At 45.7% G+C, this 21,558-nt stretch overlaps 1 protein-coding gene across 6 annotated transcripts in view; it reads left to right on the top strand.

Moving 5' to 3' along the window:
• The first annotated feature begins 605 nt into the window (after positions 1–605).
• Positions 606–21,558, top strand: part of LOC139563302 (serine/threonine-protein kinase BRSK2-like) — a 178,083-nt gene continuing 157,130 nt past the window's right edge. For all 6 annotated transcript variants that reach the window (XM_071381880.1, XM_071381877.1, XM_071381879.1 and 3 more), the window contains exon 1: positions 606–1,073. In XM_071381880.1, coding sequence (XP_071237981.1) covers positions 983–1,073 — 91 coding nt within the window. In that variant the 5' untranslated portion in view covers positions 606–982. The remainder of the gene's footprint in view (positions 1,074–21,558) is intronic.

Genomic DNA, 21,558 nt, shown 5'->3' with positions numbered 1-21,558 from the left:
AAGATGTTACTGGTGATTTAGGAGGAGGAGTGGGGGAGAAGGAGGAGGAGAGGTTGGGACATAGGGACACAACCTGTAGAGATGCTCAGACTGACATCAAAGTACTAAAGCAGCTATGAAGTAGGCTCTCTGAGGAGGAGCGACTGACAGGGAGCCAGCGAGGTAGGCTAGGGTAGCTACAGACTGTTGCTAATACACCTAATCAGAAAGCCACTTGTTTTATTGGGTAAAGGCAAGACAAGATTTAGGATAGATTTTGTCACCAATTCTCTTTGCTGGTCACTATTCTATTATATAGTTGGTTTGTCAATGTTAATCACTTTTGTGAATATTTACAAATATGCTTGGCAAATACCAGGAGGCTACTGCGCTGATTCCCCCGTAATACTATTCTGTCATTTAGACCTGAATTAAATTAAGGGATTCCTTTATCTGGCCCGGGTTACCCCGATGGAAGGAGTTTAAACCGGGTGAAAAGTGATTGCATTCGTTTTGTGCAGCGTGCTGATTCCCCGCTTTCGCCCGATGACGTGCCGGGCCAACCAGCCCCTGCGTTGTGCGCGCTGTGCGCATGCGTATTCATAGAGCTCAGACGTTGGCGTCAGTCAGCACTAAAACACTATCCGGTTAGATTGCCCCGTCAACGGGTTGTGCCAAAGCTGTGTTCACCGCGTCTCGCTTCCTCTCCACAATACGAACACGGACGAAAAGAACACCATGTTATCCAGATTTAAAGACGCCACATTTCAGCAGTGAAAAGAGGAGGTAGAGACAGAGGGGAGTGAACTAACAAAATAGGTTAGAAAGGGACCCAGAGAAGAGAGAATCCCACCGACCATCTGCGTGAGGCGAGAGAGAGGAGGCCAACCAGAGAGCAGCAGCCGAATGCGCTGTGGAATAACATACGGTTTCCGTTGATTTGAAACGAGAATTTTGAATTGTATTTATTATTCTGTGAGACGTATTACTAAATTCCCACAAAATGTCATCTTCTGGCAAAGACAACAGCGCACACTATATGAACTATGTGGGACCTTATCGTTTGGAAAAGACCCTCGGCAAAGGACAGACAGGTTAGTCCCTGTCGCTTGTCTAAACGTGGATGATGTGAACGCACTGGTTGTCTTTAATGGGTTATGCTGACATGGGCTAGGACATATGGGCTACTCTGTAGGTTATTGTGGGTTTGGTGGATTTGATTGAGGCTGCATCACTGACGTGCGGGCTGGTTACTTCTAGTTCCCACGAATTGCTTTTGACTCATTGCATCAATCGGGGTTGGGACTGTGCACTTGAATGTCTTATGTTGGATTATCCTAAAATTCTACTTCATAATAAAAGGGAATAAACTGGTCCGCTGGCTACAGTTGGGCTACATGCAGTCCACACGGCTTACGTGTGATTGTTGAAATATAATAATAATATCCATTTAATCCTCATTGCCAGACAACGGGAATATGGTATCGCAATGTTGTATGTTGTGGGTTTGTTACATTGTAGCGTGTCGCTGTCTTCGAACATTTGCCGGTTACAGTGTTGCATTGGGGAAGCCTGGGCTGATATCTGCCAAATGAGAGAGGGCAAGCTACTGCACAAGGCTGCTGTACCAGCGGTATGGTTTAACTGCCAGTCCCTGCAATGACAAGCACTAGCACCTATCCGTGCAATTTCTGCTGCAATTACAAATACTTTTCATCCCAAACTACACGCATGGGGTGAAATGTATTTCATTAACGAAAGATTGACGTAGTCGAGTGATTTCCTGATACCCTTTTTTTGTATCCGGCTAAAGCAGTTTTGATTCAAATTAAATAGCATGTGTGGGAGGCATAGCATCCCCAAAAACCACTAGGCAATGATGTGGGTACCAATGTCATGTGGGTGCCACTGTAATAAACTATAGGCGACTTCTTTTGAAAGGTCTAATAAGAAAACAAGCTGTGTGTTCCCCCCCCCCCCCCCCCCCAATCATCTCTGATTCTCTTCTGGGCGCGCAATATCACGCGCCTATAGAGTGGTCTCAATCAAATGATCCCATAGCCTATTGGCTATAGGCTACGAAGTGCATGCTCAGAGAAGCACAGAGCAAAGTTATATTTCTAAGATGGCTGCTGGGATGGTGTAAATAAAACAAGGCTGCATTACACACTGCAATGGATATTCCAACCCTGAGCTCTTGCTGATCCTCCAAAATGTGTGTGCTGCCCGACCAATGCTGTACTGTGTAGACCTACAGTGGCAGTTCAGGGGGAGAGTAAAATAATTATTTCGAAAATATCGATGGTCTAGTCCTAAAAAATGCATTATCTTGCGTGCGGACTAGCTTATAGCCTATGCACTGTTTAGTTTGAGTAGGAAAGGTGGAAGATGAGGAGGACCGGAGGTCAACTTTGATAGCTTGCCACTACTATAATTGATTTTAATCGAAACAATATGTTTGTTGCCCATGTTGCATTTATCAGAGTTATTGACCTCACAATAAGCCAGATTCGAGTAACTTACATTGTGGTGCTGAAACTTGAAGCAGCAGTCACGGCGAAATGACTTGAAAATGGACAGCTCATGGTGCTGAAAGTAGGCAAAATCGAGTAGGCGTAATTCATTTAAACCATCTTCAATTATACTAGACTTTACTAACAACAAGAGGGCTTTGTGTTTGATCCTATTTCTTCCTATTCAAGACATGAGAGGTAGGCCTTCCTGTTTCACAGACGAAATTAGGCTGTAGGTTGCTATACACATAGAAATGTCGGCCAATTCCTCCACCCAGCATGCGCTCTTTAAATAGCCTACCTCCGTGTCAGTGAAGGGCTGTTAAGTTAAAAACCTGGACTCGAATTTCGGGGTATGAATGTACATCATAGACCTACCTTTTATTAAAGTAAACGGTGAAAAGCACATGCCTACCCATTGTTAGTTTAAGATTTAGGAGAGAAAAAACAGATCCGTTTATATAAAGTGATCTGTAACAGCGCTTTGTTCCACGATGCTTTATGCTAGAAACAAGCTGTAAAATACCCTGGAAAGACACGACTCGGATGCATATGGGGATAACACTGTTTCATTTCGTTGACATTCAGAAGCTGAGCTACAACCTTCTACAGCCGAGGAGAAAAACTATAATTTTCTTGGAAAGTAATCTAATTTTGTCACTGTCTATTTTTTTATTTTTTATTTTATTTCACCTTTATTTAACCAGGTAGGCTAGTTGAGAACAAGTTCTCATTTGCAACTGCGACCTGGCCAAGATAAAGCATAGCAGTGTGAACAGACAACAACACAGAGTTACACATGGAGTAAACAATAAACAAGTCAATAACATGGTAGAAAAAAAAGAGAATCTATATACAATGTGTGCACTATGTACAGCTGCAGCGATCGGTTAGCTGCTCGGATAGCAGATTTTTAAAGTTGTTGAGGGAGATAAAAGTCTCCAACTTCAGAGATTTTTGCAATTCGTTCCAGTCGCAGGCAGCAGAGAACTGGAAGGAAAGACGTCCAAATTAGGTTTTGGCTTTAGGGATGATCAGTGAGATACACCTGCTGGAGCGCGTGCTGCGGGTGGGTGTAGCCATCGTGACCAGTGAACTGAGATAAGGCGGCACTTTACCTAGCATAGCCTTGTAGATGACCTGGAGCCAGTGGGTCTGACGACGAACATGTAGCGAGGGCCAGCCGACTAGGGCATACAGGTCGCAGTGGTGGGTCGTATAAGGTGCTTTAGTAACAAAACGGATGGCACTGTGATAAACTACATCCAGTTTGCTGAGTAGAGTATTGGAAGCTATTTTGTAGATGACATCGCCGAAGTCGAGGATCGGTAGGATAGTCAATTTTACTAGGGTAAGTTTGGCGGCGTGAGTGAAGGAGGCTTTGTTGCGGAATAGAAAGCCGACTCTAGATTTGATTTTGGATTGGAGATGTTTGATATGAGTCTGGAAGGAGAGTTTGCAGTCTAGCCAGACACCTAGGTACTTATAGATGTCCACATATTCTAGGTCGGAACCGTCCAGGGTGGTGATGCTAGTCGGGCGTGCGGGTGCAGGCAGCGAACGGTTGAAAAGCATGCATTTGGTTTTACTAGCGTTTAAGAGCAGTTGGAGGCCACGGAAGGAGTGTTGTATGGCATTGAAGCTCGTTTGGAGGTTAGATAGCACAGTGTCCAAGGAAGGGCCGGAAGTATACAGAATGGTGTCGTCTGCGTAGAGGTGGATCAGGGAATCGCCCGCAGCAGGGAATCGCCCGCAGCAAGAGCAACATCATTGATGTAAAGCTATTCACTCTCTGTACAATGGAAGATGCTTAAAGACAGACAGCTTTTAAGGAAATACTTGTGACCTTCTCTCGTTGAGTTAAGCCATGGAAGAAGGGTAGCCAGCTACTGTCTGAAAAGTAGGCCTAACTTTTGAAAGGGCCATGCTCAGATTCGTAATGACATCTCAGATGTAATTATTTGTAAACAGGGACAGTTTCGTTGCAAACAAGACACACTGATTTGGCATTGGAGAAACATGATATGAAGAACACATGTCTCTCTGTCCATTCTTAGCCTGTAGTTTCGGTAATTTTTGTGGTATTACAAATATTCTGCTAATATGTAAAATGACGTAGAATTGCATGAAATGTTTCTAAAAGGCTATGTTTTTTTCTCTGACCTGCAAGTTAGATGATAGATTCATGAAATGTTTATATTATAAAGGAGATCTTTCCACCCCTACTATTGTCCACGGTGGTCTGTGACCCCAAACCTTCGGGCCTGCAGCCCGGTGAGCTATCAAAATCCTGCGTTGCCATGTAATGCTTACAGGACGAAGAACAATTTCTTAAACGGCAAATCCGAGGCTCTGGTCTATTCAAATAGTGAGGGTTAACTAGTGAGGGTGTACATACATACAGTAGCCTACTGTAACACACAAACTGCAATTTTCACTCCAAAGTCACTGCTGTTTACAGTGCTATGGACGAGAGAAAGGGGCAGAGTCCTATATGACCATGCAGGTTAGCGAGGTCACAAAGCAATTGGAACCCGTACTCTGGTCTCATTACCATATTTATGTGCAGGCTTTATTCCCTGGAATCCTTGTATCACGGCTCAGGAGACGTCCCATGTGCAGACAGTTTGAAGTAACAAATGTTTATTACAAAATCAGGAGGCACGCAAACGACAGGTCAAGGGCAGGCAGAGGTCAGTAATCCAGAGCAGAGTCCGAAAGGTACAGAACGGCAGGCAGGCTCAGGGTCAGAGCAGGCAGAGGTCAGTAAACCAGGGCAGAGTCACAAGGTACGGAACGACAGGCATGCTCGGGATCAGGGCAGGCAGAATGGTCAAAACGGGGAAAACAGGGATTAGAGAAAAAACAGGAGTAAAAGGGTTATGAGATATAGGTTTAATCCTAGACACATGAAAGGTGGGATGTATACGGCGGGTACGGGGCAACAGAAGACGAACAGCAGAGGGGCGAAGAATCTTGGAGATGTGGAAAGGGCCAATAAAACGGGGGAAAAGTTTGCGGGACTCCACCCGGAGGGGCAGATCTCGAGTGGACAGCCATACCCTCTGCCCGAGACAATACCAGGAAGCCGGGTTCCGGTGGCGGTCCACTTGTCGTCGATACCTGGAGGTGGTCTTGAGAAGAGACGACTGGGCTCTCTTCCAGGTACGGCGACAGCGGCGGACGAACATCTGGGCCGAGGGTATGCTGACCTCTTGCTCCGGGAAGAGCGGTGGCTGAGCGGGGGCACACGAGTTGCTGGCTCCAGATGGTGGTATTGGCAGAGACGAGGAAGCGAAGAGTCGTTTTCAGGTCTTGATTGGCTCGCTCTGACTGGCCGTTAGACTGAGGATGGAACCCAGAGGACAGGCTGGCCGACGACCCAAGGAGTGTGAAGAATGCCTTCCAGAACTGGGATGAGACCATGTCCACCGGGAGTCCATGGATCCGGAAGATATGTGCTGCACCATGAGCTGGGCCATCTCTTTGGCAGAGGGTAGCTTGGGGAGAGGAATGGGTGGCTTTGGAAAACCAGTCCACTACTGTCAGGATGACAGTGTTGCCATCAGATGAGGGGAGATCCGTGACAAAGTCCAGGGATATGTGAGACCAGAGACGGTGAGGGACAGGAAGTAGTTGAAGGAGACCAGCCGGAGCTTGCCGAGGAGTCTTGTTCTGCTCACTGATCATGCAGACGGTGATGTCAGGTACCATGGTACCTGGTACCAAAAGGCCACTAAAAGCATTGTCGCACAAAGGCCAGGGTCCGATGGGAGCCCGGGTGGCACGCAAGCCTGGAGCAGTGGGCCTACTTCAGGACCGAGGGATGGATAGCGTCAGGGGCAAACATCCGGTAATCTGGCCTCTCCCCGGGGTTCGGGTGGGAATGCTGCTCCTCACGGACCTGATTTTCTATTCCCCAGCTGACTGCGATCGCCAGGCACGAGGTGGATGGATGGTCTCGGAGTCCGAAGGTGCAGCCGTGGGGCTATAGCGGCGTGACAGTGCATCCGCCTTGACATTCTTGGATCCCTGTCGGTAGGAGAGGGAGAAGTTAAACCGGGTGAAAATCAGGGCCCACCTAGCTTGCCTGGAATTCAGAGACTTGGCTGTGTGGAGATATTCCAAGTTCTTGTGGTCCATCCACACAATGAAAGGATGTTCCGCCCCCTCCAACCAGTGCCTCCACTCCTCCGACGCCATCTTCACCGCGAGAAGCTCACAATTCCCCACATTGTAGTTCCTCTCCGAGGCTTTAAGATGATGGGCGAAGAAGGCGCAGGGATGTAACTTGAGGTCCAGGGTGGAACGCTGGGACTGAACAGCCCCCACTCCGACATCTGAAGCGTTGGCCTCCACCACGAACTGACGAGACAGGTCAGGATGCACCAATATGGGAGCTGTGGTGAAGCGCAGCTTGAGGTCCTGGAACACCTGGTCAGCAGCTGGGGACCACATGAACGGGAACTTGGGAGAGGTGAGAGCAGACAGGTGGGAAGCCAGGGTGCTATAACCCTGGATAAAGCAGCGATAAAAGTTGTAAAATCCCAGGAAACGTTGCAGCTGCACTGTGGGAGCATTGGTAAGACCAAATGGCATGACCAGATATTCGTAGTGACCGCTGGCTGTGTTGAAGGCAGTCTTCCACTCGTCCTCTTCCTGTATCCGCACCAGGTGGTAGGCGTTCTGCAGGTCCAACTTGGAGATCATAGTTGCCCCCTTGAGCGTCTCGAAGACCGAGGCAATGAGTGGTAGCGGGTAGCGGTTCTTAACCATGATGTCAATGAGGCCATGGTAGTCGATGCACTGGGGCAGGGCTTTGTCCTTCTCCACAAAGAAGAACCCTGTGCCGGCGGGGGAGGCAGAAGGATGGATACACACTGCAGCTAGGGAGTGTCGGGGACTTCCGGGATGCCTCGGAGGCAAGGTGGAGTCCTTGGGCAGGCGAGTGGAATCGGACCTCTCCTTCCTACGTTCCCGTAGCCGCCCATCGATCCGGATGGTCAAGGCGATGAGCGAGTCGAGATCCGTTGGTAGTTCCCGGACTGCTAGCTCGTCCTTAACTTCTTCTGATAATCCGTGCAGGAACATGGTAAACAGCGATTCCGGAATCAGGCACTCTCAGCTGCCAAAGTGCGGAAATCCACTGTATAGTCTGCCACACTGCAGGAGACTTGCCGAAGCAACTTCCGGGCAGCCTCTCTCCCAGACATTGGAGAATCAAAAACCTTTTTCACCTCCGCCACGAACTCCTCCAGATTGAAGCATACGGCCGACTATTATTCCCACACTGCCGTAGCCCAGGTGAGAGCCCTCCCGGACATCAGCGTGTTGAGGTACGCTATCTTCGAGCGGTCCGAGGGGAAGGAAGAGGGCTGCAGCTCGAAGATGAGAGAACACTGAGTGAGAAACGCCTGACAGGTTCCCGACTCTCCAGCAAAGCTTTCTGGGGGAGGTAAGCGTGGTTCTCGAGAACCGGCGTGACCAGGGGAGCCGCGCTGCTAACAGCCAGGCTACTGAGGGGCTGGGAGGTTACCATAGTAGTAGGCTGCCTGACAGACAACCTGCAGAATTGCTCCAGCAATGTGTGCAACGCGCGGTCATGGCGTTTGGCCAAGGTCTGGAACTCCTCCATAAGACCACAAAGAAACTCTTTGTGTCTTCCAATGGTGGTTCCTTGGGAGGAGACGGCGTTGCGGAGCTGGTCCGAGTCTGCTGGGTCCATCATGGCCAGTTCGTACTATCACGGCTCAGGAGTAGACCCAGATGCAGACAGTTCGAAGTCGCAAAAGTTTATTACAAAAACAGGGGGGCAGGCAAATGCCAGGTCAAAGGCAGGCACATGTCTGTAATCCAGAGCAGAGTCCGAAAGGTACAGAACGGCAGGCAGGCTCAGGGTCAGGGCTGACAGAGGTCAGTAAACAGGGCAGTGTCACAAGGTACAGAACAACAGGCAGGCTCAGGGTCAGGGCAGGCAGAATGGTCAAAACCGTGAAAACAGGGGCTAGAGAAAAAACTGGATTATGGGAAAAACGCTGGTAGGCTTGACGAGACAAGACGAACTGGCAACAGATAATGGGGAAGATGAGCGACACCTGGAGGGGGGTGGAGACAAGCACAGAGACAGGTGAAACAGCTCAGGGTGTGACACCTTGGCTAGTATTAGGGTTGGCTCTTGCACTGATTGCACTTGATTGGTCATGGAGAGCTGCTAGTGGCATTACATCATTCCATTCTCATATGAACACATTCATTCGGGTCACTTTCTGTACCTGTGTCCTTGTATACCATAGGTGCTCATAGGTGCTCAGTGTGCTCAGTGTTCTTTTGGTTTAAATACCTGAGCTGACAAGGTGAAAAATCTGTCAATGTGCCCTTGAGCAAGGCACTTAACTGTAATTTGCTCCAGGGGCACCTTATTACTATGGCTGACCCAATGAAACAACACAAACTTCAACTATCCAGTGTATGTGACAATAAAACATATATTTCTTTATCCACTACAACCACCTCCACCCCCTCTCATCTATTCCAATTTGTAAGTCGCTCTGGATAAGAGCGTCTGCTAAATGACTTAAATGTAAATGTAAAATCTAGTCCTCTCTCCCCACCACCCTGCTCTCTAGCCTGGGTGAGCGACGTCCCAGCTTCCCTTAGCTGTCCAACATCTACAATCTCCATTACCAACCCCACCCCTCTCAACCATTCTTTTCTCCCCACCACCCTGTTCTTTTGGTAAAAGGCATGCCACGTGTGTGGAGCTTGTGTCATCTGTTTCCCCCAGTAACCCCAGGGCTCCAGTGTCCACTCCAACTATGACTACGCGTCCTGAAATGAATCTAAAGTGGAGCTGGGCTACAAGCAGGAACGCCACTGAATGACTCTCAGTGTGTGTGTGTGTGTGTGTGTGTGTGTGTGTGTGTGTGTGTGTGTGTGTGTGTGTGTGTGTGTGTGTGTGTGTGTGTGTGTGTGTGTGTGTGTGTGTGTGTGTGTGTGTGTGTGTGTGTGTGTGTGTGTGTGTGTGTGTGTGTGACTGTGCGCATGTCTTCACATGAGACGTGACAGAGAGTTTGTGTGTATATATTTCGACCATTGACAATGTGTGTTATTATTTCTTATTTTGCGCGCGTGTGAGCGCGAGCACGTGTGTGTGTTGTGCTGGCTCCAGCAGGACTGTGAGGCTGACTGAGGTTGTCGATGGCTGTTATTATGAATAAACTTCCCCTGTGCTGCGTCTGCAGAGAGGACAGAGAAGCCCATATGTCATCACACCAGGAGCTTAGGCAGGGGGAGAGACGTGCTTGTGTGTCTGTTTGTGTGTGTGTGTCTGTTTGTGTGTGTGTGTCTGTTTGTGTGTGCGTCTGTTTGTGTGTGTGTCTGTTTGTGTGTGCGCGCGTATCACCCCCAAGGGGACAGGATTTAAAGCGGAAGCCTTGTAGCCTAATTCCATTTTCTACCTCAAATGAGAAACCCAGCACCTCTCCTACCCTATAAGATTACAATAATTGATGTTGAGATCATCCAATAGGTGCCTATATCATTGTTCAACCTACACACACCGGTTTCTTAAAGCAAGGACTCAATCCATGGTTGTAATGCATTCAAATATACATCAACGGGAAACGATAACCTCTTTGTTTATTGTGGTGCTCCTAAATTAGCAACGTTGAATGGTTCATATGAATGGCAGGTTTTGGATGGGAATGTTGTGTCATTTTTCTACAGGGGCCAAACTGGGGGCGTTTTGCCAAGAAGAGCTGTCTTGCTGGGCAGACTCAGAACAATTAGTCCGTGTGTTTTCATCTGTAAGAGTTGGAGCCCCCTCTAACGCAGGCTTTCAAGCCTCATATTTGGTCCTCATTTGCGAAGTGTCCAGCAGTGTGTGTGTGTGTGTGTGTGTGTGTGTGTGTGTGTGTGTGTGTGTGTGTGTGTGTGTGTGTGTGTGTGTGTGTGTGTCTGTGTGTCGGGCAGCAGCAGTGGGGATGGTTGTCATGGTTTCATCTCTCCACTGACAATGGCCATGCTTTCCATCCTGGGGATCACAGCAAGACTGCAGCCGCCAAGCTTTTTATATCCTCCTCTCCTCCCCTCCCCTCCCCCTCTCTCCTTTTCTCCCACCCACCCTTACCCCCTCTCTCTTGCCTTTGCTTGCCATTGCTCCCTTCTCCCACACTCTAACGCTACCCCCTCTCTCTTCATCTCTTCTCTCACTCTCCTATGGCCTCTCTCTCTCTCTCTCTCTCTCTCTCGCTCTCTCTCTATCCATTCTTGTCTCTTCCACACTCTAAGACTACCCCTCTTCTCTTCTCTCCATGGCCTACTTCCAAACTCCCCTCCCTTTCCCTCTTTCCTCTCTAGCCTCTACAGTGTTTCTTTCAGAAGCTAAGTGATCTCTAGTGGATGTATTGGCCATCTCCAGTTGTGTTGTGGGACGTAACAATGAGGCATTGGCTTCTCCTGTATGTGAGGGCATCGTGAAGTGTCTATGGAGAGGTTGGATTGGGACTGAGCATATATTTATCACTTTCTGTGGATCACTCTGTGCTCATAAGACAGACTGCAATTTACCCATGGATGCTCCTAAATACTGAAGGGACCCAGAGGAGAGAGGGAGGGGGAGAGAGGGGATCCTCTGCCCAGATGCCTGTGTTTGGGTTCCCTGAGATACAGCTTCATTATCAGCTGGCTGCAGAGGTGTGTGCCATCCCCTGCTCTCGATGTGTGTGTGTGTGTGTGTGTGTGTGTGTGTGTGTGTGTGTGTGTGTGTGTGTGTGTGTGTGTGTGTGTGTGTGTGTGTGTGTGTGTGTGTGTGTGTGTGTGTGTGTGTGTGTGTGTGTGTGTGTGTGTGTGCGTGCGTGCGTGCGGGTGCGCGCACATTACGAAAGGGACTGCATCTCTGAATCCTATTTATTTCTACCTGTGTACTGTGCAGAACAATTATACCAAAAACTTCAAAAGTTACCAAAAACTTAAAAAGTTAATTGGTTGAAATTGGAAGCCCTCTTTTTGTACTGTGGCGATGGGTATGTTTTATGCGATAATATTGCGAGGATTTAACTGTTTTATGCAGAAATAGTGTGGTGATTGGTAAAACATGGAAGCCTCGCATAATATGCACGGAATTGTTGATTTTGCAAAAAAATCTGCAATCGCGGAATCCTGGAGGGACTACCTTTTGGCAAGGACAAGGTTAATAATATAAATGATTGGTTTTGTACTTCTCTCTAAGTGAAGGGGGCTGGTTTCCACGGTAACCCGGGGAATGCTCTCCCTCTCCTTGTTTTGTTGGATGGTTGTATATACTGTATATGTGCCGCAGGTTTGTCTCTCTCTCTCTCTGCGGCCCTTGCCTTTCTCTCAACTCTGCCTGAGGGGCTTGCCTGAGCTATGTGACCCTGATTTAGCCCACTGCAGTAAAAGGTTTCACAGAATCTCCACCAACACACACACACACACACACACACACACCTCTCAGATAGGTAGGCAGGGTAAGTCCTATTTCTAATTCCATTCTTTTTTAATGGATCATTCATTTTGGTTCAGGCTGATGATTAGATCTCACTAATTTATCAGTCATATCATCTTCTTCCTCATGTCCGTTTCTATAAAACAGATTCAAACATAAGACCCCACCATCCTCTCCTATCTTTAACCTTTGGCTTCAAGATGAGGGAGGCTGAGCGAGACGGGAAAGAGAGAGAGATGATCTTAGGAAAATCATGTGCTCTTCCATACCCTGAAGGGATTGATCATGAGCGTTGACTCTTGAGGGCATGGGTGGAGGGTGGAGAGAGAACATGAGTGTGTGTAGACTGGAGTCAATACAGAGACCTTTGTTAGTGTGACCAGGAGTTGGAACGTGGAACAGGACAACATCAAACCGTCTCTTTTAATATCATGCATTTCCTCTATTTGTTGTGAAATACAGTGTTCATAAACTCAGCAAAAAAAGAAACGTCCTCTCACTGTCAACTGTGTAAATATTTGTATGAACATAACAAGTTTCAACAACTGAGACATAAACTGAACAAGTTCCACAGACATGTGACTAACAGAAATGGAATAATGTGTCACTGAACAAAGGGGGAGGGGTCAAAATAAAAAGTAACAGTCAGTATCTGGTGTGGCCACCAGCTGCATTAAGTACTGCAGTGCATCTCCTCCTCATTGACTGCACCAGATTTGCCAGTTCTTGCTGTGAGATGTTACCCCACTCTTCCACCAAGGCACCTGCAAGTTCCCAGACTTTCTGGGGGGAATGGCCCTAGGCCTCACACTCCAATCCAACAGGTCCCAGATGTGCTTAATGGGATTGAGATCCGGGCTCTTTGCTGGCCATGGCAGAACACTGACATTCCTGTCTTGCAAGAAATCACGCACAGAACGAGCAGTATGGTTGGTGGTATTGTCATGCTGGAGGGTCATGTCAGGATGAGCCTGCAGGAAGGGTACAACATGAGGGAGGAGGATGTCTTCCCTGTAATTCACAGCGTTGAGATTGCCTGCAATGACAACAAGCTCAGTCCGATGATGCTGTGACACACCGCCCCAGACCATGATGGACCCTCCACCTCCAAATTGATCCCGCTCCAGAGTACAGGCCTCAGTGTAATGCTCATTCCTTCCACGATAAACGCGAATCTGACCATCACCCCTGGTGAGACAAAACCGTGACTCTTCGGTGAAGAGCACCTTTTGCCAGTCCTGTCTGGTCCAGCGACAGTGGGTTTGTGCCCATAGGCAACGTTGTTTCTGGTGATGTCTGGTGTGGACCTGCCTTACAACAGGTCTACAAGCCCTCAGTCCAGGCTCTCTCAGCCTATTGCAGACAGTCTGAGCACTGATGGAGGGATTGTGCGTTCCTGGCGTAACTCGGGAAATTGTTGTTGCCATCCTGTACCTGTCCCGCAGGTGTGATGTTCGGATGTACCGATCCTGTGCAGGTGTTGTTACACGTGGTCTGCCACTCCGAGGGCGATCACCTGTCCGCCCTGTCTCCCTGTAGTGCTGTCTTAGGCGTCTCACAGAACGGACATTGCAATTTATTTCCCTGGCCACATCTTCAGTCCTCATGCCTCCTTGCAGCATGCCTAAGGCACATTCACGCAGATGAGCAGGGACCCTGGACATCTTTCTTTTGGTGTTTTTCAGAGTCAGTAGAAAGGCCTCTTTAGTGTCCTAAGTTTTCATAACTGTGACCGTAAATGCTTTCCGTTTGTAAGCTGTTATTGTCTTAATTATCGACCGTTCCACAGGTGCATGTTCATTAATTGTTTATGGTTCATTGAACAAACAATGGGAAACAGTGTTTAGACCCTTTACAATGAAGATCTGTGAAGTTATTTGGATTTTTACAAATTATCTTTGAAAGACAGGGTCCTGAAAAAGGGACGTTTCTTTTTTTGCTTTGTTCATTAGAACATCCTCAGTCTCAGCAGGACTTGTGTCATTCTCATCAGGACATGTCAGTCTCTGGTAGTGGTGAGGCCTCTGTGGTGAGGCTTTATGTGGTTTAAGAGCATTGCATTAGAATTACAAGGGGAAATATTTACCTTGCATTGTACTGTACAATGGATGGATGGTTTGGAATGGCTTGTGAAAGCCACAATGCTCTGGGAAGTTTATGGTTGCGTAATGGTAATGCGTAATGGTAATGAACCACATATGTCTAGGTTTATGGTTAACATTCACAATATGTGGTGTGTTTGTGTGCGTGCATGTGTGTATGTGTCATTCTCAGATTATTATAGAGGTTGTTGTTAGATCTGCAAAAATGTATGACGCAAGAAAAAACTTCTCTCAACACATGAGAAATCTTTGAAATCTTGGGAACGGAAAAGAACAAAGGGTGTTTATCATCTCTCCAGCAAGACGGAGAGATGTTATTAGTTTGATTCAATCCCCCCCCCCCCCCCTACACACACAATTCAGTCCCCATTCAAAATCCAATTTTCCCTAACCCCTAACCATAACCCTAACCCTAACCCTAACCCTAAACCTAAACCTAACCCTAACCCTAACCATAAACCTAACCCTTAACGTAATTCTAACCCTAACCCTAATCCTAACTCTAACCCTTAACGTAATTCTAACCCTAACCCTAACCCTAACCCTAACCCTAACCCTAACCCTAACCCTAACCCTAACCCTTAACGTAATTCTAACCCTAACCCTAATTCTAACCTTAACCCTAAACCCCATAGAAATAGCATTTGACACGTCCACACACACACACACACACACACACAATCATTGCAGTCAGGTCTTGCTTGTCAGTCTCTTGCCCATGGCATTCCCTCAGCTTCCCTAGGTGTTACTTAGCACACACAATATTCAGGGTGTGTGAAGGAGTGTGTTGCCTCTTACCCTATACGGTGGTTTTCTTCACTCTTGGTCCTGGATGGCTGCATTGTCTGCAGGCTTTCATAATCCAGCACTAACACTCCTGCTTTATCTAACCATGAGCTTGATGTGTTTATTAGACGTGTTAAGTAAGTGTGTTAGTGCTGGGACAATGGGTGTGAGCAAAAACCTTCCAGAAACAACCCATCAAACTCAGTGGGCAAAGGCTGTTTGATGGCTACTCTATCTTTACCAGGTACTTGCATTTGACCATATATACCTGCACTATATAGGAAATAAGCTATCATTTCAGGTGTGTGTGTGTGTGTGTGTGTGTGTGTGTGTGTGTGTGTGCGTGCGTGCGTGCGCGTGCGTGCGCTCCTCCGTATAGAACCTGACAGGATTTCTGTCAGCTCCCTGGAGATTCCACTCCTCTCTTCTCCTCCGCTCTTCTCCTCTCCTCTGTTTGAGGTTCATTACCTCTCCTGTCATTTATGTACGGGTATGTGTGCTGTATTTATCCTGGGTCAATTGTCTTTATTACCTGCTAGTCGGAGGTTTAATCGACTCCGCAGCACTGCAGAGCCGTGTGCACAGCCTATTAATGACGGCCCCGGTGTGTTGGACACGTGTGTGTGCATTCGTTTGCGTGTGAGTTTCTGTGTCTGTGTGCATTTGTTAGCATGTGTGAGCGTGACTGTGTGTGTGTGTGTGTGCATTTGTTAAACGTGTGAAACGTGTGTAACCTACGTGTGTATGTGCATTCCATTATGTGTGTGTGTGTGTGTGTTTTTCTTTGTGTGTGCGCCTGCATAGGTCCGTGTGCATTCATTTACAGCACCCTCGTTCATTAATGACTTAGTATTCACAGTATGCTGTGTTGTCAATGACCTTCATAGGTTTCTGTAGGAGCCAGATGAACTTAAGAGGATCAGATATAGGTAACTGCAGCACAAGGCTCTGTCCATGTTAATCATTGACACTGCTTTTGTACGTGAAAAAGACTCTGCTCTGCCAATGAGTAATATGGAGAGGTACTTTCCCTGCTAGCAATTAAGGTCACTTGGTGGTTGTTGGTGTGAAACTACTGTACTGTAAAGGAAGTTTGTTTTTAGCTAGTTTTTAGCTAGCTACAATGCTACTCATCACCTGTTAGCATTGCAGTAGACTTTCATGTGTTAACCGTAGTATCCCCAGCTGATGCTAGTTTCGTAGTCTCCCGATTTGGCAAACGCCTGCCTGACACAGGGTTATCTGGCGTTCTCCACTATAATCCATTCCACCCTGGCAGGCCTGATAGCCCAGGCCATCCACCGCTAACACAGATAGCTAACAGCCAATAGCCCATCCACCACTAACACAGATAGCTAACAGTACCTCCACGGCTAATACAGAAAGCCCATCTACGGCTAATACAGCCACGTTTAACTTGGACCAATTGAAAGGCTCAATCAATAGCTGTTAATCAAATGGGTTATGGCTTCAGATAAGCTTCTTATGGCTCTGCAGACTCCTTCCCTCAGCCAAAAACGTAATGAAATTGAGCACAAATCCTCATAGGCCCTCCCTCTGCTCTCTCTCTCTCTCTGTTCCCTCTCTCTGCTCCTTCACTCAAGCTTCTCTCCGTCCACTCTCTCTTCGCTCCCTCCTGTCTCTATCTCTTCGTTTGGGTACTCATCCCATTCCAAAAGCAATCTGGACTTTTCCCCTGAGTCAGCACTTGTGCTGTCAAAGAGCAGAGTCAAGCGGGCGGGGAAATTATAATTTGAAGAGCTGCTTTACCTCTCTCACTTCTCTCATTCTCTCTGATCCATACCACACACCCAAGTTAATTTCTTAGGGCTTTGGATTTTTTTTGTCATCGCCATCTCATATGTAGGCCACTAGCTACACGACCTGATTCTTGCCTCCTCTTTTGAAAAGGGCATGATCATTTGTACTCTACAGCATCATGTCACACCCCCATACCATTTAGCTAACACAAAAGGAGAGCCAGCATTTCCATAGAGTTCAATAGAGATGGAAACAATTATTTGTATTTACATAATTGAATGGAAAGCTATCTATGCCATTGAAATGGATTGGAAAAAAGTCACTTTTTACATTAACTATTGAATGGATAGCCAAGTTAGCCTCCACACAGGGCCGAAGCCTTGCTAAGCCCAGAAGCATTAAGATGAAGTTGCCCATAGACACTGATCTAAGGTCAGTTTGGCATTAACCCCCAGTGGTTACACTTGGCATTTCTGGGTGGGTAAGCTGATCTGTGCCTGAGGGCAAGTACTACCCAGAGACAGTCTGTGAGCTCTCTTTGCTCTACCAGGACTCACACACTAAAGCTGAGTCGTCCACACAGACGGCCTGTGTTCTGTGTGCTGTCAGGACCCCAGCCTGCCTCGGCATAGGCGTCCTCCCAGATGGCCCGTGTGCAGCCGCGTGTGCGGAGACGGAGACCCGTGGCCCTAGCACAAACATCCAATCATGTGGCATACTCAGATTAGGGGGGCGGGTGGCGAGGCGTGAGAATCACCATTATGCCCACTTTACTGGTAATGGTGACAGGTACCACTGGACACGTGTGTGTGTGTGTGTGTGTGTGTGTGTGTGTGTGTGTGTGTGTGTGTGTGTGTGTGTGTGTGTGTGTGTGTGTGTGTGTGTGTGTGTGTGTGTGTGTGTGTGTGTGTGTGTGTGTGTGTGTGTGTGTGTGTGTGTGTGTGTGTGTGTGTGTGCGTCTGCAATATGTCTCCATAACCGCACAAACCATGACCACACACAGAGAGTGTATCCTGTAGTGCAGTGTTCCCAGGGAGTGTAGAAGTATGAGAGCTGTAACCTGCCGTCTGTAGTGTGAGTGGAGCAATGGGCTGCAGTGCTGCCATGCTGCATTACAGCAGTTGCTGCAGAGTCTCTGCGGGGACACACACACACACCATCCGAACCACCCTCTGCATAGCAACAACATCACTTCATAGCAGTCTTACCATGTGTGTGTATGATACATTTGACACACTGTATCCTCTTTGCAGATTTCCTGTGATCTGGATGCATGGTAATATGCATCAGTGTTCCTCCCCCTGTGTATCTCACTGTTGCCTGCCGCCTTCCTGGCTGGCCCAGAAACACAGCTAGGGCATTAGTCTCCTCTCTACTCTCTACACCGTTTGTCATGTCACACAGGAAAAGGGGACTTGATTGCAATGCATTATTTGTGGGCCTATTCTTTCTGTGTTGCCCCATGTAACCATGGTTACTACACTAAATGCAAGTGTGTGTGTGTGTGTGTTTGTGTACTGGCGTGCATATGTGTGTTTGTGCTTGTGCGTATGCGTGTGTATGTGTGTGTGGGTGCGTGTGCCTGTGTGCGTGTGCGTGTGAGAAATGCAAAGACAATGGCAGCTTATCAACACTGGCCAGTGTCAGAGGATATTAAAGAAGACTCCTCTTCACACACTACATAGGAATATATCCACATTGTGATTCCCTCTGCATATTATAGGTTACCTGAACCACCAGCACAGATAACCCAGCACATAAGCACTTTGTGCATACTGTGGATGTATTCTGCATACTACTACATACAGTACCAGTCAAAAGTTTGGACACACCTACTCATTCAAGGATTTTTCATTATTTCTACTATTTTCTACATTGTAGAAAAGTAGTGAAGACATCAAAACTATGAAATAACAAATATGGAATCATGTAGTAACCAAAAAAGTGTTAAACAAATCAAAATATATTTTAGATTTTAGATTCTTCAAAGTAGCCACCCTTTGCCTTGATGACAGCTTTGCCTACTCTTGGCATTCTCTCAACCAGCTTCACCTAGAATGTTTTCCAGCAGTCTTGAAGGAGTTCCCACATATGCTTAAACTTTATCCAGGTTAAAGCTGGAATGCTTAATTTTGACTCACCACCTGGATTCAGTCCTATGTAGCAAAATTTGAAATAGTTTTTTTTTTACATTGGATAAAAGTAGAGAATTGTATATCATACACTGCAGTTGAGGAACAATGGAAAAGTAATTCTGCTTTGAAAGTTGATACACTTTTGAAAAAAATGGCCTTGAATGTTTTGGTACACCTACTGAAGAGCTCTTCTTTGTCTACACCTATTCAGCATCGTTCACCCCCTCCTAACCCTTAGCCCCATCTCTTTAAGGATTCACATGTGAGGCCATGTACTAAACAGAGTGTGTAGTGTAGTAAACAACAAAATATTTCAAGACTAAAAGTGATAAAAGTACGAGCCTACAATAAAGAAAAACTCCAGGTAAAAATACACTTTATCTAGTCCTTGGCCTATATCCTAATCTGACTTTGGTGCATGTCATGTTTTTCTTCACATTACTGTCTCTGGTAAACACATTATATCAAAACTATTTTTATTTGTCACATGCACAGGATACAGAAGGTGTAAACGGTACAGTGAAATGGTTACTTGCATATTTGCGTAGTAGCAATATTAAAAACAGAAAACAGAAAGTGTCTGGATAAAATGCTTTCCCAGACACACTAGTCTAAATTGATGGGTCATGATGAAATAAACTCGATAACCACCCCCCAGCCACATCTAGCTAAGTGGATGGGTCACTATTGTCTAGACATGTACACATGTTCATGAAATACAATAGATGGCCTTAATCACACCCAGGCAAACCTGGAGTCTTTTGTTAAGACATATAGACATGTGGCTAAACAATGAACCAGCATAATCCCAACTCATACTACTACCACCAATACAAACAGATTCATCTCCAAAATATCGTTACTTTTTAAACAAGCCTCAGAAAGTTGCGTGAAATTTCAGTTAAATCCACCTGAAAAGACAAAACAAATAATACAACAAATATTGTGGTTAAACTCAAATATACTAATTGATAAAAAAAAATAAAAAAAATCGTAGAAAAAAGAAAGAAAATGTATACTTTTCATGAATGATATCATAAATAGGACTGATGGAGTTATGTCACACACGCAGCTAACACAGACAATGTCTGCTCTACCCAAAATTACAACCAATTAATTGCAGCATTACCACAAAAATGGAAGAGGCAAGTAGAAGGGGAAAAAAGTAAGGAACTTGTATGTCGGCCCTGTATTAAAGAACATAAATGGTTAAAGAAAAGTGTGATAAATAAAAACATATACCAATTTCATTTAAGGACCAAAAAACTGACAACTGTGCGATAGAAATTGCAAAATAGTTGGGAAGAGATTTTTGATGTACCCATTCCATGGCACATGGTTTATGAATTGATATGCAAAACAACACCGGATTCAAAACTTCACATTTTTCAATTTAAATTACTATACAAAATTCTTGCAACTAATAGAATGTTATATATATGGGGGATACAATCTTCCCAGCTCTGCAGATTCTGCTGTGAGGAGGCAGAGTCATTAGATCATTTATTTTGGTATTGTCCATATGTAGCTCGTTTTTGGTCACAGGTCCAGGAATGGCTGAAGAATTGTAACATTTAGAACTAACGCTGCAGATAGCAATACTGGGTGATTTGAAAAGCCATAGTCAGTCAATCAATAATATAATAATTATTTTAGCAAAAAAACATTTTTAAAATGTACAATCTGTAGAAGCTACGACAATAGAAACATTCAGTACTTTTGTGAAGCATCACAGCACAGTTGAAAAATATATGGCAAATAGAAATCCAAAATGGATGATGTTGAGAGATATATGGGAGGGGTTGAATGTAGCTGAATGGTGGGACTAATAACAAAATAACCAATGTAAAACATACGGGGTCTGTAAAATGTATATAGATTCAGAAATGTTGTGAAATAGCACAGTAACAAATAGAAATCAAACTGGATGGACATCAGAAATAGAGGAAGGACTAAAAACAAACAAAATACAACTATTGTCAAATAGATTGTGTCTGTAGAATGTGGATAAGATGTATAAACTGAAGGTAGAAGCCTAAGTGTTTATTAGTTTACTCCACTTGGGGGAAGGGTGGTAGGGTTTGCGGGGAATAATAATAAAGGTATATTCTTTAAAAAATATGTATGTCTATATAGGTATGTGTATGTATATATGTGTATATGTATGCATACATGTATGTATATGGATATATATATTTACCCCAAAAATATATGGGGATTGGAAATGATGCCGACAATTACATTGATGGAGGTAACAATCTTTCCACAATATTAAGCTGATCCACCCCTTATTTATATATTTTTTTAAGTTAAGAGATGTCCTACCTACCGAATGTGGTATTATTTGGATGTATGGTACATGAGAAGTTTAAAAAAAAAACATGTCGTATGGGTCCTTGAGACACCTACATACGTTTCAAGTCTCTAGGTAAAACGGGGTGGCAGATATGAGGGTTTAATTAAGTGAGACCGCTTAAAACAGCAACTATAGGACATATTCTATTTGCCAGAGACCCTCTCGACCGATGTTACCAATCTCCTTCCTTGCCAACATGTCTAAAAAGGTCAACAGTGCCATTATTTTTGACCAAGTTACTCACGGCCTCTAGTTTCTGTGTGACGAATTAGAAAAAATGTTACCAATCTATTCTTGAGTTATTTGACCATGTCAAGATTTTTTTAAATCTAAGAATAATAATAGGTTTTGCTGTGAACCCCTAACAACAAAGGCGCTGGGGTGAGCAGTGGCGCTGTTTCCCCAAATGCGGATTCGACCTTTAAGGCAGTTTGGATTATTGCTTGAATGTGAATTGGTC

The sequence above is a fragment of the Salvelinus alpinus genome, chromosome 33 (genome assembly GCF_045679555.1).
Source record: "Salvelinus alpinus chromosome 33, SLU_Salpinus.1, whole genome shotgun sequence".
NCBI classification, from domain to species: Eukaryota; Metazoa; Chordata; class Actinopteri; order Salmoniformes; family Salmonidae; genus Salvelinus; species Salvelinus alpinus.
This window is presented reverse-complemented; position numbering and strand designations above follow the sequence as displayed.